Genomic DNA, 15,615 nt, shown 5'->3' on the forward strand with positions numbered 1-15,615 from the left:
GCGAATGTGAGTGTGTGTGTGTGTTTTTAATGATTACCTTCATTACTTCATTATTGTTAACTGAAGAAAATTTGAAACAAATTTGAAAACAGCTCAGCTTTAATTCACATGCTTTTCAAAAGTTTACGTCACCACATACACACTTGTTTGTCCGGCGCCCCGCACACAAACACACCCGCACGCACACATGCACACACACCCGCACACACACACACACACACAAATGAGAGAAATACAGTTTTGATTTTTTTTATTTTAAATAAACGATAATATGACTAACAGTGGAATATTATGACTAAATGATTTTATTTCGTTATTAAAATATATAATTATTGTTAACATGTTAAAGTAGCATTCTTCTCTGGCTAACTTCTCTGGCCCCAGCGGCCCCTATTGGGGGAGATAAATAATAAAGAGATCTTTCTATACATAGGCTCATGACCTTGCTAGTACCTATGACAGTATTCCTGTTCTAAATTATTTCAGTTTCAGCTTGCTCATTTACTCCCACTCTCACAGCCATGCACTTGACCTGATATGCACCTTTGGTTTGAGCAATGTAAATTGTCAAAGTGGCATTTCAGAAAATAAGCCTAGTGAATTTAATGTCGCTCCATTAAATTCACTTGTACTTCATTAAATTTCCAGTAAAGTGGCTTTTAGTATTAAGCATCTGTATCATTATTGTACCACTTATTATCATTATTGTATCTTTATTCATAGCTTCATTCTATGCATTCAAATGTCTCAATAGGTATCAGTTTCCTGCAAAGAGATAGGGTGTGCATGGTTTCCTCTTTTTGTAAACACACGTGGTAATGATGTAAAGTAATACAGGAAATAGGCTAGGCTTACTATAGTTTAAGATGCTTACAAAGACAATATTTATATATTCTTATATATTTTATGCAGTTTAAAAAGCATTGGGCCAATCACACTCTTCTCTCACCAGAATAACATTTTTCCACTCCTCCTGTTGTAGAAGGAGCCAGAGTTGAGGCAAAACAAGGAGTGCTTGTTTTAGTGAAAGAAGCCAAATCGTGGTTGGATTAGAGTTACTTTAACAGCCCAGGTTATTCCATCACCCAATGTCTGGTGCTCTGAAAGAAAAAGCCTTCAGGAAAAAAAGAAAAGAGTTTCAGGGTGTTTCCATGTATAGAAATACTCATTCACCCACTTACTGCCTGTGTATCTAGAGGAACAGATATTTTTATGTGTAGAGATATTGTTCAGATTAAATGACACTGAATGAAATAACTACATTTAGGGTTACTAGGGCAGTAGGATTCATTTCAGAAAACTGATGTGCTGAGATGTCTGCACTGTTATATGAGAACATCCTGCCCAAATTTTACAGTAACCTATGTTAACTTAGTAACATATTCAAGAAGAGATGCTATGATCGCAAGGAAATCTTATAACAGAAAATAAAAAAATACAGTACCTTTATTTTAATTAGGTTGCACATAAGACATAGATCATTTGTATACATCAATAGTATAGAAAAAGCAAAAAAAAAACCACTCTGCATAAGTAAATTCATAATCCCACACATACTTGCATGTGCTAATTCAACTGATTTTCCACACTTTTCTTATTCTTTAACAGTGGATGAAAAAGAAATCAGCAAAATGTATAAAAGGTTGATATCTTTTTATCAAAAAGGCATTTATTTCTTACAGACCTGTTCTTGCTTAATACAAATGCCTTACTTGTTCAGGAAGCTTTTTTGCTCTGTCAGCAGCGTTGTATGGGAAGTGTATTGCACAAACAACTCAAAGTTTAGGGGTAGGGAAAGGATTATTCTTGTATTATTTATCCAATCCACACAATTCTTGTTTGTTCATCTAGGAAAGTCATTCTAAATATCTAGTAAACATTATTATCTGAACTTATCTCTTGAATGAGTGGAGAACCTACATCTTCAGTATTATAATTCATCCAGTTGGCTTGACTTAATATTAATGATATAACATGATTGAGCTAGGCATATATAAACATGCAATTCATATTTTGAAACAAATCATTGCCCATCTACACGATGGTAAGGGCCAGTCTATCTGGAGTCATGGCATCTGTTTTGACTGAAATCCACAAGTCCTCCTCATTCTGGTTACCTTTCTTCTTCTTTTTCTTTTTTTTATCAACCTGTGTCCCTGTCAGTGTGGCAGAATCTCTACAACAGCAACAGTGGCATCCTCTGCAAAGGGACGAGCAGCAGTGACAGCAAACCACCAGGGAAGTAAAGAAAACAAGTAGAGGCATCATAAGGAGCACAATAACACACACTGTGTTGTAAATGCCCTCATTGTGTTTGGTGACCAAAAGCGTCCACAAATCATTGAAGAATTCAGTAATTGACTCCATCATGGTTCAACAAGATCCTTGGCTCTCAGGAGGTCATACGCAAATCAAACCAAAAATATAATTTGTAGTAAATGGCCAGAAGTTTATAGCATTTGTCTGAATTTCCATAAGATCTCAATTTTGTTCACCACTGATAAGGCAATCTTTTTTCTTTTCAGCATTGATGACTGAGGGATGGCCAGCACTCAACCAAATGCACATTTATCTCCGGCAGTTATGAATACCAGAACATTTTTATGTGAAGTCTGCCTTTGAAACCACAGAAGATTCTGATGGGAAGGACAGTAGAGACAGTGGATGTGTTGTGTCCAGTTCAGAAACATGCAGATCAAACTTCCACCTGCGGCTTAGTCCCTTCTTCTTTGACTTTCCATGAAGTGATAGAATGCTGACCTTTGTGCAGTGAGAGACAGAGGGGTAGGGGATTAAAATCTAGGGCAATCATTCACTAATGATTTGAAAAAAATGAAATGATGTAAACAGATTAATATTCAAAGTAAGCAGGTTTAAACTGGAACTATTTAACAATCCCATTAATTTTCTTTTGATTTTCTTGCAATGAAATTGCATATCTGTATATTGTATACATACCTATTTCCGAGCATTACATAAGTCATTTAATTAACTATAATAATACACATCTGTGATAATACATATGCAACATCATAAAATCCTTGGAATATGTATACGTTGCATAAAAATGGTCATCATTGTCTATTAAACAATTCAAGCCAAGCTTATAGTGATATAAGAGAGTAATTCAAAACAATTTATTTTAAAACAAAATGTATAAGCCTATAGGGATACCACAGATGTCACACAAACAGTTTGTAATACATTCAGTACACCACACATCCTCTAGTCTTCATCCTTTTCATAACTGTCAACTCTTACATTTAGCTTACACTTACAGGAAGGAGTCTGTTTGAGAGCTCTATTCAAGGAGCAAACCACTCTGGACTCCCCTGAAATAAATTAAAAAAGAATCCATGAATATTAATAAGGGCATGTCCTGATCTAGTTTATTCCCTTAAAGGGATAGAAGGTCATGATGGACTGTTTTTTTTTTGTGTGTTGAAAAATGTATAAGAAAAGTTACTGATATGTTAATAAGGTGCCATTGATTGTTTTTGCCCAATCCAATTCAATTTCTAGGTCAGGGTTCACCATTTGCATACTATTCACAAATTATTAATTTGCCTGGCTGCATAATTTGTGTCAAAGGTTACGTATTTCACAAGCCATATTTTCTTATGACAACCAAAGGGTAAGGCATACGTCAAAGACAAATATGTAAGAAAAATAATCAGTATAAGTGCATTAGACCGCCAAAAAAACTGCACTTTATAAATGTTCCTTTTCATGCCTCAACAGTTCTAGCTTCTTCAGAACAGTAAACAGGAAACTGGTCTAAACCACACCTAAAGCCAGGTTGTGGAACTGTATTACAATTATATAATGTGTTACAGTTATATACAAGCTTTTATGTATCTATGAATGTAATATGTTAAATTAATGTCAGTTTTCTAGAGACTAAAATAATTTAATTGTATATCTGTTTTATTCTGTTTATCTGTCTTTTGTTTTTGATACTGACTTAATTTTTTAAAAATAATTGCAGAAGTGTCATCATCTTAATGTAGAATAAAGGGCATTGTTTCCATAAGGCCACTCTCTGTGCTAAATAGGGAAAAACAAACATTGATGGAAAAAAATTCTTACCATCACTTAGCTTCAAACCCATCTGATCACAGCTGTTTGGAGCTATGCACATAAATGGCTAGCTTTATTCTAAAACAATTACATCATTTGCTGCTCTTAAACCAATTAAGGCAATGTTTACACAAAGGGAAAAGGCCTTTGAATTACTAACTGAGTTACAGTTACTGCCCTCAATTTATAAGTGAACAGATTGCATTTCTGATAATTTCCTACTGTGGTACTTAAATTTATGTAAATTATATAAATATTTAGATAAGTATATTGTTCTGTAAACAACATGAGCCTCTTTATACTGGGCAAATAACTCTTGAACGAATGAATATTTAACATCAATATGTAACATTCTCCTAGTCACCTTATATACAAACATATTTTTGCTAGTTATCTGTTATTTGCTACATGAGTTAAAAACTTTTAAATGTTTGTCACCACTTTCACAAATAAAAACTGTCAGTCATATCAGTGCAGTATTACAGAAAGTTGAACGGAAGCAGCATATGCTGAGAAAGTTACTCCATGTAAGTGATGTGCATGTGACTAAATGCTACACCACATTAGCAACATCTTATTTCTCAGGAAGCCACAAACACCATCAAAGCTCTAACCTTACCGTCTTTGTACACACAAGGTCCAGATGTTTTCCTTCTCATTATACAACCCTCCTCAGATCCTGCCTGATGCTGACACCATGCAAGGTTTATCCTTTATCCACATGTTCACCTGACTTCTGCGCAAGTTACGTCCTCTTCCTTCCTTTTGCTATGATGAGGCCTAGAGTGGAAGAAAAACTCCTGTGTCTCACAAGAGCTTTTGCCTCACACTCTTGCATTCTTGTGGGTAGGTTATACACTCAACTACTCTGTGATGTCACTGAAGCAGAGAGGGAGGGCTGAAAGGGTGAAATTGTCACAGTATATGCTCTTGAACATGAACTAGCTTGTAGGGAAAGTACAATAGCCAACATACAGGGAATAAAAATAAACTGAAATAGAAAGGTTCTCGAGTTTGAGCTGCCAGAAACTACAAAAGATAAACATTTTTCATGGGCAAATTACTCTTACCTTCTCTAGTAATGTGCTAAAGCCCAGTTGTATGACAAAATTTTTTTTCTCTTCTACACAATTTGCAAAGGTGGCATAAATTGATTTATCCGGAAACCATGTGAGCCAGTTTCTGTTTTAATCAGCATTCATTGTGATAAAAAAAATCTATCACAGCCGTTCACATTAAAGGTCACGTTAAATTTGAGCAGCTAAAAATCTAATATATATTTTTTTAAATACTGCTTAGCAATCTGTTTGTGCTAAAAAACCAAAAAAAACATATTTTTTACACAAGTGCAGAAAGAATGTATTATGACCTTAAAGAAGACCATAAAGAACCATAAAGAAGTTAGCAGATCTGTACAGGATGCAGATCTGAAAATATGTCTCTCACCATATAAAGCAACGAGCTGCAAAAAGAAAAGCCCTGAATCTAAAACCAAGCCTATGTTAGATTTCACAAAGCCATGTTGTACATACAAAGGACCACATTGTTACAACAAAATGAAGCAAGCAGACCTCAAGGAACTATACTCTAAGCTGTTCTCCAGCCTGATTACATCCTTAAGGGCATTAAAATCATATTGCTCTACTGAATAACTCAATAAAAGAACACTTTGGAGCTCAGGTTATTAGTTGCCCTTTTAGTGGAAAATAAATCACACAGACACACTGTTTGGAAAAGCCAAATATAGCATGAGTTGTTGCTAACCAGCAGCAAACATGCATGAGTCAGGCAAATGAAATGTACCAGCTTAGTACTGCGAAAGAGGGTGGAACTAGAGAAAACATCATGCTATGCCATGAATACAAATCTTTTCTTTCTTTCTTTCTTTCTTTCTTTCTTTCTTTCTTTCTTTCTTTCTTTCTTTCTTTCTTTCTTTCTTTCTTTCTTTCTTTCTTTTTTTCTTTCTTTCTTTCTTTCTTTCTTTCTTTCCTCTTGTATAATATGTAATTATGTGGAATGGTGCTTTTATATAGCAGGTTTTTTCAAGGAATTGTGAAAACCCACATTACAGTATCATGTCCTTGCCTCACCTCATAGAGTAACAGTTTTCCTTTTTCATTTGGGCTTCTGGGCTTAGTTGTAACCATTCACATGCCACAAGGCCAAAGTGTTATCAGCCCACTGAATAGAAATTCAGTTTAATGTAAAAAACTACAAACATTTCTGTTACCGAAATTTGAACTTTACACATTATGAGTAAATCTTTGGGGAATATTTCAATACATACTAATTTTAGGTTTAAGCTAATAGAAGATTAGCAGATCTGTGTAAACCTGGTTTAGGACAAATGTGGGGCATACAGAAAAACCAGCCTAAAGCAGTAGGTATAAACAGTTCAGTACATTAAAAAAGTACCTATTTCAAGAGTGTAAAAGATAAAAAATGTTCAGTACTTCAAACAGCACAACCATGTTACAGTAGGCCTGATGAATTTTAAGAAGGGACACTTGTAATAAAATAATAATTGATTGTTTATTCTGTATAGTTCTTAAAATCCTTTCTCACTGTGAGAACCTAAAAATCAAGTAGTTGGGAATTTCCCACATGAATTTACCCTACTTTCAGTATAAAGCCTCAACAGCATTTTTTACCAACCTTACATCCTGGACTGATACAATCTATCAGTACTTGTTTATGTGCATACAGCTTTACATATGGCTGCCTGGAAGTTTCCAGTTTCCAGTTTGCTAGGCCTGTCAACACTTCAAAAAACAAATAGGTCTGATATGCGGAGTGTCAACCACATTGTACTTGTCCAGTGAGTTTCTGCTGATTAGGGTAGAATTAGACTATAATAATAATAATAATAATAATAATAATAATAATAACTATATTGATAATATATATATATTGATAATAAACTATAATAGATTACAACATGCTCTCAACACTGTCAACATCATTTAAAGACAAAGTCTCACAAATATTTTAAGAAATGTCTTCAACTCCATTTTTATGACACAATAAACTGCCTTACTATTACACTGACTATAACAGTTGCGATCATTTATATTTCCCTCAAAGTTGTCTCCACAAAGGTTTTAGAGACAGACTATGAATTATTATAATATTGAATAATATTGAATAGTCAAAAAAACAAACAATACAAACCAACAAAACCTTTTTCCTAAGGGATGTTCTACATTGTACATTTACAATTTGCTTGGGTTTGTAGTGCCCTGTTTCTTCACTACTGAAAGCCTCTGGGCAAAAGCAACAGAGGACGCAATGTCTTTCTTCAAAGATGAACAAGCTGATAGATAGATAGATAGATAGATAGATAGATAGATAGATAGATAGATAGATAGATAGATAGATAGATAGATAGATAGATAGATAGATAGATAGAGGGAGAAAGAGACTGAAAGATATTTCAAAGACCCCATAAATGGCTGAAATACATTCAAATTCAAAACTTATGATGGTGTACTTCGCCTGAAGGAGTACTCCTCTGTGCTTGCACCATATGCTTTGCTATCTCTATAAAAGGACAAAAGGCTCAAAACCAGTTCAATGCAAGATGGTTCAAACAGAAATGCTGCCTAGGAGCATCAATTTCAACATGGCTGGGCAGCTCAGAAAGCCTCATTTGTACAGAGTGCCCTCTTTCTCAAGGCCATTTTTCTTCTTTGCTGCCTTATGTCCTACAAACTGTTTTTAAGAAACACAAAAAGATTCATCACAAAATTCATGACTAACAGAGTGCAATTTTTAAATGGTAAATAGTTAGTTTTGTTGTTTTTCTTTCTTATTTTGACACTAAAATTTCATCAATATTTTTAAAGACAGAGGACATCTTAACAGAACAGAATCTTAATCTTATCAAGGAGTGAACTGCTATAGCTACACATACAGCTCACCATCATAGAATCCATCATAGTTTGCTACCGTGTATCAGAAGGTGCTTGAGGAACATGTGAGACCATCTGTAAAAAATTAAAGTTGAAGAGGAACTGGACCCTGAAACATGACAAAGACACAAAACATATCAGGACTGACTGAAAACTAAGAAATGGAGAGTCCTGGAATGGCCAAGTCAAAGCCTATCCTAATCCCATTGAGCTGTTGTGGTGTGAAAGTATTCTGGAGTGGGGCAAAACTTTCCTCAGACTGATGTCAGAGACTGGTAGATGGCTACAAGAAGCATCTAATTGAAGTTATTTCAGCCAAAGAGGGTAATAGTAGCTATTAGGGGGTAGGGTGTCCTAACTTTTTCATCAGTTAGAATATGCATTTTTGTTGATATCTTTTTGAGAGAGAGAGAGAGAGAGAGAGAGCATAAAAAAATTGTGATCTGAAGAAAACATGAGGATTATCTTATCATGCTTGTCCAGTCTAGTCTAGGATTCTAGCAGTGCCAAACTACCCCAAGGTAATGAATCACCACAGCTATATAGATCCTCAAATTCTAAAGCTTATAAAATAAATCTGAAATATTACTTCCTGAGAATCCATTTCTTTGAACAAACACCATCACATAATTGTCATATAATATTACACCCTTTCCCAGCTGCAGCGGTGGAGTTAAACAACTTTTTTCTATTTTTCCATTTAGCGTTTCCTTCCTTAATTGTGTGATGCAAGTTAGCAGTTCCTCTTACAAGTGTAGGCCCAGACTTGTCCTGTGATTCAAGGAATAATTAACTCAGTTACTTTAACACTGCTCAGTAACTTCAATATTTAACTTAAATATGTCATAGGGGTTAACATGCTCTGCCACTTACACCATATACCTATATCATATTAATATTCTTTACACATATATCAAAAATGATTTTGATGGATACCAAATTTGCATTCCATATAAAGTGGAGAAATTAGAGAATAATTTATAAACAATTGATTTTTAATTGAAATATTCTACTAGCATGGTGTACAAAATGGTCAAGGTACTTCAACAAAAACCTTTATTTTGTGAAAAACAGTGAGGAAAATTAGAGAACAGTAAACATTGAGACAAAAGAAGATTACAACTAAAATTCAGAGGGTTATGCTGTGAAAAATTAGTTGGAAGTGTAGAGACTTTTTATATGAATGATGTCAGCACTTCTGCAGCTGCAGGACAGTTTCTCACACTGCTCTGGTGTGATCTTGGTCCAATCTTCTTTCTCTTTCTTTCTTCCACAGTTCATAATCAATAACCTCCTAGCAATAAATTTGTTGACAAGGATTTTCCAAAGATTTCAATTAGATCAGGACCCTGGGCTTTCATTGTTCTTAGCTTTAAGGAACTGCTTTACCTGTTTTCATTGTGACAGGGGCATTGTATTGCATGAAACTACAGCTATTGTTTCATTTACCTCAACAGACTTTTCAAATATCAACAGAAAACAAATACAGTACTTAAATCATTCACCCAGTTAAAGTTCACACTTTATATGTGTGTGTGTGTGTGTGTGTGTTTACAGAGGTGGACAATAACGAAGTACATTTACTTGAGTACTGTACTTAAGTACACTTTTTAGGTATCTGAGTATTATTTTTTTCTGGAAACTTGTTACTTTAACTTGACTACATTTGAAAGAAAAATATTAAGTAATATTGTAATTTTTACTCCACTACATTTCTGTCAAGGTAACTGAATAGAAAGTAGTTACGTTACTCAGATGTAACCAGGTGATATTTAAGGGGGGTCTGAATATTCACAATATTACTGATGTACAGGGGTTGGACAATGAAACTGAAACACTGGCCAATTTAATGTTGGAGGATTCATGGCTAAATTTGACCAGCCTGGTGGCCAATCTTCATTGACTGCACATTCCACCAGTAAGAGCAGAGTGTGAAGGTTTAATTAGCAGAGTAATAGCACAGTTTTGCTTAGAATATTGCAATGCACACAACATTATGGGTGACATATCAGAGTTCAAAAGAGGACAAATTGTTGGTGCACATCTCGCTGGCGCATCTGTGACTAAGACAGCAAGTCTTTGTGATGTATCAAGAGCCACGGTATCCAGGGTAATGTCAGCATACCACCAAGAAGGACGAACCACATCCAACAGGAGTAACTGAAACTGAAAGGGATGTCCAGGTGCTGACCCGGATTGTATCCAAAAAACATAAAACTACAGCTGCCCAACTCACTGAAGAATTAAATGTGCACCTCAACTCTCCTGTTTCCACCAAAACTGTCCGTCGGGAGCTCCACAGGGTCAAAGCCAAACCTTTGGTCACTCGTGCCAATGCCAAACGACGGTTTCAATGGTGCCAGCAGCGAAAATCTTGGGCTGTGGACAATGTGAAACATGTATTGTTCTCTGATGAGTCCACCTTCACTGTCTTTCCCACATCCAGGAGAGTTATGGTGTGGAGAAGCCCCAAAGAAGCGTACCACCCAGACTGTTGCATGCCCAGAGTGAAGCATGGGGGTGGTTTGGGCTGCAATATCATGGCATTCCCTAGGCCCAATACTTGTGCTAGATGGGCGCGTCACTGCCAAGGACTACCGAACCATTCTGGAGGACCATGTGCACCCAATGGTTCAAACATTGTATCCTGAAGGCGGTGCCGTGTATCAGGATGATAATGCACCAATACACACAGCAAGACTGGTGACCGAGTGGTTTGATGAACATGAAAGTGAAGTTGAACATCTCCCATGGCCTGCACAGTCACCAGATCTAAATATTATTGAGCCACTTTGGGGTGTTTTGGAGGAGCGAGTCAGGAAACGTTTTCCTCCACCAGCATCACGTAGTGACCTGGCCACTATTCTGCAAGAAGAATGGCTCAAAATCCCTCTGGCCACTGTGCAGGACTTGTATCTGTCATTCCCAAGACGAATTGATGCTGTATTGGCCGCAAAAGGAGGCCCTACACCATACTAATGAATTATTGTGGTCTAAAACCAGGCATTTCAGTTTCATTGTCCAACCCCTGTATATAGCTGCAGATGCAAATAAGAGGTTAGAGAGTTACAGAGTATGCTACAGGTGTTCGCAATTTCTTTTATAAGTTTAATCTAACATCATCCAGGGAGCTGGATGTTGACGCAGGATTGTGTTGATTAGCGAGTGTGGCTAAATTGATGCGCCGCGCGTTTAGACGAGGCCTAATGTACACTGTTAGGAACATCGGGAAAAGTGAGTAATGTTCAGTAATATAATATTTAATATTAATATTAGTTAATATAAGTGTATTGGGTGAGTGTTATTGTAATGTAACTATTAGTGCACTTCTAAGATGTTTTGTTTTCTTCCTAGAGTGCCACTACCGTATTATTATTGTTATTAGAAGTGTTACTGTTGGAATTATTGCTATTTCTGTTTAGAGATGGTAAGGAAACAAGGACAACTTTGTGTTTTACTTTCCTGTGGCCAGACAATTCAATGGTTTTCCGTCATTTTTTGAACTCAATTGGTGGCAAAATGGACAAAGACCGATCATCGGCGCATCCATGGGCATACTTAGACAGTTCCAGTTTTTAGAAAAGAGTAAAGATTCTTTTTGTTTTAAATGTTTGCTTTGTTTACCGAAAACAAACCACATCACAGCCTACAAAAACTCCCCATCCAACCTGCAGAAGCATATTGAGGTATATATACTTTTAATTTCGGGTAAAGGCTTGAAATGGATATTGCCTGTGCCATGAAGTACTGTATGTATGGTAACTTACTCCTCATACACTTCCAATGAAGAGAATTTCTTCTCTGATATCAAACATGTGTGCACACAGGAGACATCCAAACAACTGGATGCGTACCTAACGTACAGCTGAAGGTATGACTATGCTGACATCTTATCCAGCCTTATCCAACCTGTCACTTAAGCTGAGCACAGCCCTCCGTGCCTCAGTGGCCTGTGAGAGGCTTTTTAGTGCAGCTGGATTGATCTTCAGCCCAAGAAGGGGAGCAATTAATTCGCATAACTTTGAAAACCAGCTTCTACTTAAGATGAACAAGGACTTCTTTAAGTTTGACTTATTTGACCATAGTACGATTTCTCTCTACTAGTGATCTGTGAGACACAGTATCACTGTAATAACTAATGGTTTGAAATTTTTGTTTAGATAGCAAATAAGCCTTTCTGTTTTGCTCTTTGTTAAAACAGTGTTGCTGTTGGGCAGTTATACAGCTACAATTATACAGCTACAATTATACAGCTATAGTTGTGTAGCTGGGTTTTAAAGCAGGTTGGATTTTTTTTCTGATCAATCTGCATTTACAGACCACTTGATTCAAATGTGCATGAATGGATACACATAGATGTGTCCTTTTTTTGTTGGGGGTGGTAGTAGTGTTGAATAAAAAATGAAAATGATTATACCTGTCTTTTTTGTCAATTCAGTTGTTTAATTTCTTAATTTTGTAATATTCTTAAAGCTCATAATTCCACAGATACTACAAACTGGTCAGTATATTCATTAGGTTGCTACAAAAGGTACTGTAAGTATTGAATACAACAATGCAACAATAATAAAACAATGTGTTGACATTTACTTTTTACTTTTGATACTTTTACTTGTAATGGAGTTTGGACCAGTTTGACCAGTAGTATCTGTACTTTCACTCAAGTAAGGAAGTTGTGTACTTTGTTCACCTCTGCTACTTTACACACACTCTTGGAGTCCCTCTCAGTTGATGCTGACCCATACCACTTCCACCACAGCAGATTTTGTTTGTTGTTCCCAGTATGTAGTGGTTAATACCTACCAACAGCGATCCAAGGAAGGCTAGACTAGCTTAGCCTGCCTTGTCCAATTCCACAAAAGAGCACAAATTGCTGACAAAGTTAATTCTGGCAGAAAGGTGTAGAAATTTGTCAGAAAGGTGCCAGAAAACATGCATCACAACCTGCTGCATATCAGGCTGCATAGACACTTTGTCAGAACATGACAAAGTGTTCAAGGTGTTGACTTGGCCTCCAAATGTCTTAGATCCCAACCCGATCAAGCATCTGTGGGATATACTGGACAAACATGTCTGATCCATGGGGGTCCAAGCAAGATGTACTGAATGAGGAGACTGATGGATTAAAAGGCATCATAGTCATTTACTGCCCTCATAAACACTTCTTTTGAGATGCTTCCAGTTAATGTGATGTGACTCCCATGAGCCCACATGAGTGCATTATGTGCCAGATGAGATCTTTGACTTGACAAGACATTTTGACCTGCTGTATAGGAGATGCTCTGGTGCACCATCTAAGCAATCAATATTTGGCTCTGGTCAGAACCCATTTTTCTTATTGCCATTGTAATAATTGGTGCCACCCCTCCCCTACTCTACACGTTCATTCATATACATTTCTGGCATTTAGCAGATGCCCTTATCCAGAGCGACTTACATTTTTATCTCATTTTTATACAACTGAGCAGTTAGGGTTTAAGGGCCTTGCTCAAGGGCCCAACAGTGGGAGCTTGGTAGACTGAATGGTGGGCATTCAAACTCGCAACCTTCCAGCCTTTAGTCCAATGCCATAACCACTAAGCTACCACAAATTTAATTTTATTAACAGTGCAGTGGCTAGTCACTTATGTCATGTAGGGTTCCTAACTGCAATCTGTGCACATCATCTTAAACCACTACAGGACAAGAGCATACCTAATATTCTGCCTCACTCTTTCTTTGACATGTGTCACTACCACTGCTTAATGAAATACCCATTCCCATCCTGATTCTCTAGGTCTACTGGGAGACTCAATGATATTGCTGTGGCTAGTACCACATATATACCCCAAAGATGGCTGTGTGGTCTCACTTGAATACACTGACTGAACTTGCTTCAAACAATTTATGCTCAAGTCTCCTTCATTATTCTGTGTATAATTTCACTTGGATAATTAAATGGATTTAATGACAAAAACCTGAATAAAAAATTACACTGATTCTTGTACAGATGATCTTCACCAACATCAACATGCTCAGCATGGCTTGACCAGATAGTATACAGTAGTGGAAAAGAAATGACTAATAATTGCACTCTGTCACCCAGACATTAAATGATGTCACAGGTTCCCTTTTGATTCTCGTTCCTCTTTGGGTTTCTTGAGTTATTTCTTGCCACTGTCTCCTCTGGCTTGCTCATTGCAGATAAAGTTAAATATGTATTTGGATTTCTGTTAGTGTCTAGTGTCAGGGTCTGTTGTTAAAAGTTCGTTGTAAAATAAATTAAAGTTTAGATGATTATGACAGCATTAATTGGGATTACTCTGAAAATAATTAAGACTTTATGAACAAAGTGTATTTCCACAAAGACCAGTCACTTTAATAGGAACACCTATACACCTGCACATTTATGCAGTTACGGCAAAATTCATAACATCATGCAGATACAGGTTAATGGTTTCAGGTAAATTTTACACCAAGATATAATAATACATGGAAAAGTGTAATCTCTGTGGCATGGATCTTGTTGCCACATTGGCTGGTTTGAGTATTTTAAAATGGATCTCCTGGCATTTTTTTCAAAAGTCTTTAAATTTACAAAGAATGTAAGCAGAGGATCTGCAGACCAAAATACCTTGTTAATGAGAGGGGTCAGAGGACCAGACTGGCCTGAGCTGACAGGAAGATTATAGCACCTCAAAAATACTCTACAACCATGCTTGAAGGAAAAAAAAAACATCTCAGAACTCATCAGACCTTGAAGTGATACCTTTTATCTATAACCGTCTAGTTTGGGTGAACCTATGCCCATGATGGCCTCAGATTCTTCATCTTTGCTGATGAGTGGAACCTGATGTTATTCACTGCTGTATTTCATTCACCCGAAGGTGAGCTGTTTTGTGCTGATGTGCTTTTCTGCTCGATATTCTAAACAAGTTAATATATCTTCTTGGCAGGACAAACCATTTTCATCTGATCTTTTATATATAGCATATAGCTTTCATTTCCTGATCTAGATCTTACATCTAGAGGTGTAAAATAACATACCCATTTGGTGGTATCCCTTTGCTGGTAATAAGTAAATGCACAAAAACAATACCAATATCTGCATCTGGCCCATTGACATAAACAAACATTCTTCTTTTGTGTTGCTTTTCCAGGCTTGTCCAGCCATGTATTCAATCTGCATGCTACAGTGCACTTCTACAACTCAACAGAAAACAAAGTACTTGCAACTTTCACTCCAACGTTATCAGCCTGACATTTTTGCCCATTTCTCAGCTTAGAAATGGAATGCTTTTCATGCTGGCTTATCCTTTTTAACAATAAATGCAGTATTCACAGATACATTTATTGTTTAGAGACATTTACATTTTTAATGCTAAAAATATTTAAGTTCTGTAAAAGTACCGACTCATAATTGCTCTTTCTGGTGTCACTCAAAAGAGGATGGGTTCTGAGACTTCTGAGACTGGTTCCTCTAAAAAGAGTTTCGTCCTCTTGTCAGGTCTGTGTACTTTTGTGTTCATTCAGTTTTCTATTTTTAAATCTGAATCAAATTTGAGATAAGATACCTGTTTGGTTTCATATTCATAATAATAAATACAGCAAAGATTAAAGGCTTCATTTTACTTTCACAAAATGA

General features: G+C 36.4%; 1 protein-coding gene across 2 annotated transcripts; it reads right to left on the reverse strand.

Annotated features, from left to right (window-relative positions):
* Positions 1–220: 220 nt before the first annotated feature.
* On the reverse strand, positions 221–4,935 carry LOC131355461 (uncharacterized protein KIAA0040). 2 transcript variants are annotated; one of them, XM_058393751.1, is made up of 3 exons: positions 4,700–4,935; positions 3,279–3,332; positions 221–2,760 (listed from the first exon to the last, which is right to left on the reverse strand). In XM_058393751.1, exon 3 carries the CDS (start codon positions 2,368–2,370, stop codon positions 2,035–2,037), a length of 336 nt encoding a protein of 111 aa, XP_058249734.1. In that variant the 5' UTR covers positions 2,371–2,760; positions 3,279–3,332; positions 4,700–4,935; the 3' UTR covers positions 221–2,034. The 2 variants fall into 2 exon arrangements, with proteins under 2 accessions (XP_058249734.1, XP_058249733.1); XM_058393750.1 differs by lacking the exon at positions 3,279–3,332.
* Positions 4,936–15,615: the final 10,680 nt, after the last annotated feature.

The sequence above is a fragment of the Hemibagrus wyckioides genome, linkage group LG07, assembly GCF_019097595.1.
Source record: "Hemibagrus wyckioides isolate EC202008001 linkage group LG07, SWU_Hwy_1.0, whole genome shotgun sequence".
NCBI classification, from domain to species: Eukaryota; Metazoa; Chordata; class Actinopteri; order Siluriformes; family Bagridae; genus Hemibagrus; species Hemibagrus wyckioides.

Excerpts from the sequence above, each read along its gene's own strand:
- LOC131355461 (XM_058393750.1), bottom strand. The coding sequence starts at position 2,370 with ATGATGGAGTCAATTACTGAATTCTTCAATGATTTGTGGACGCTTTTG.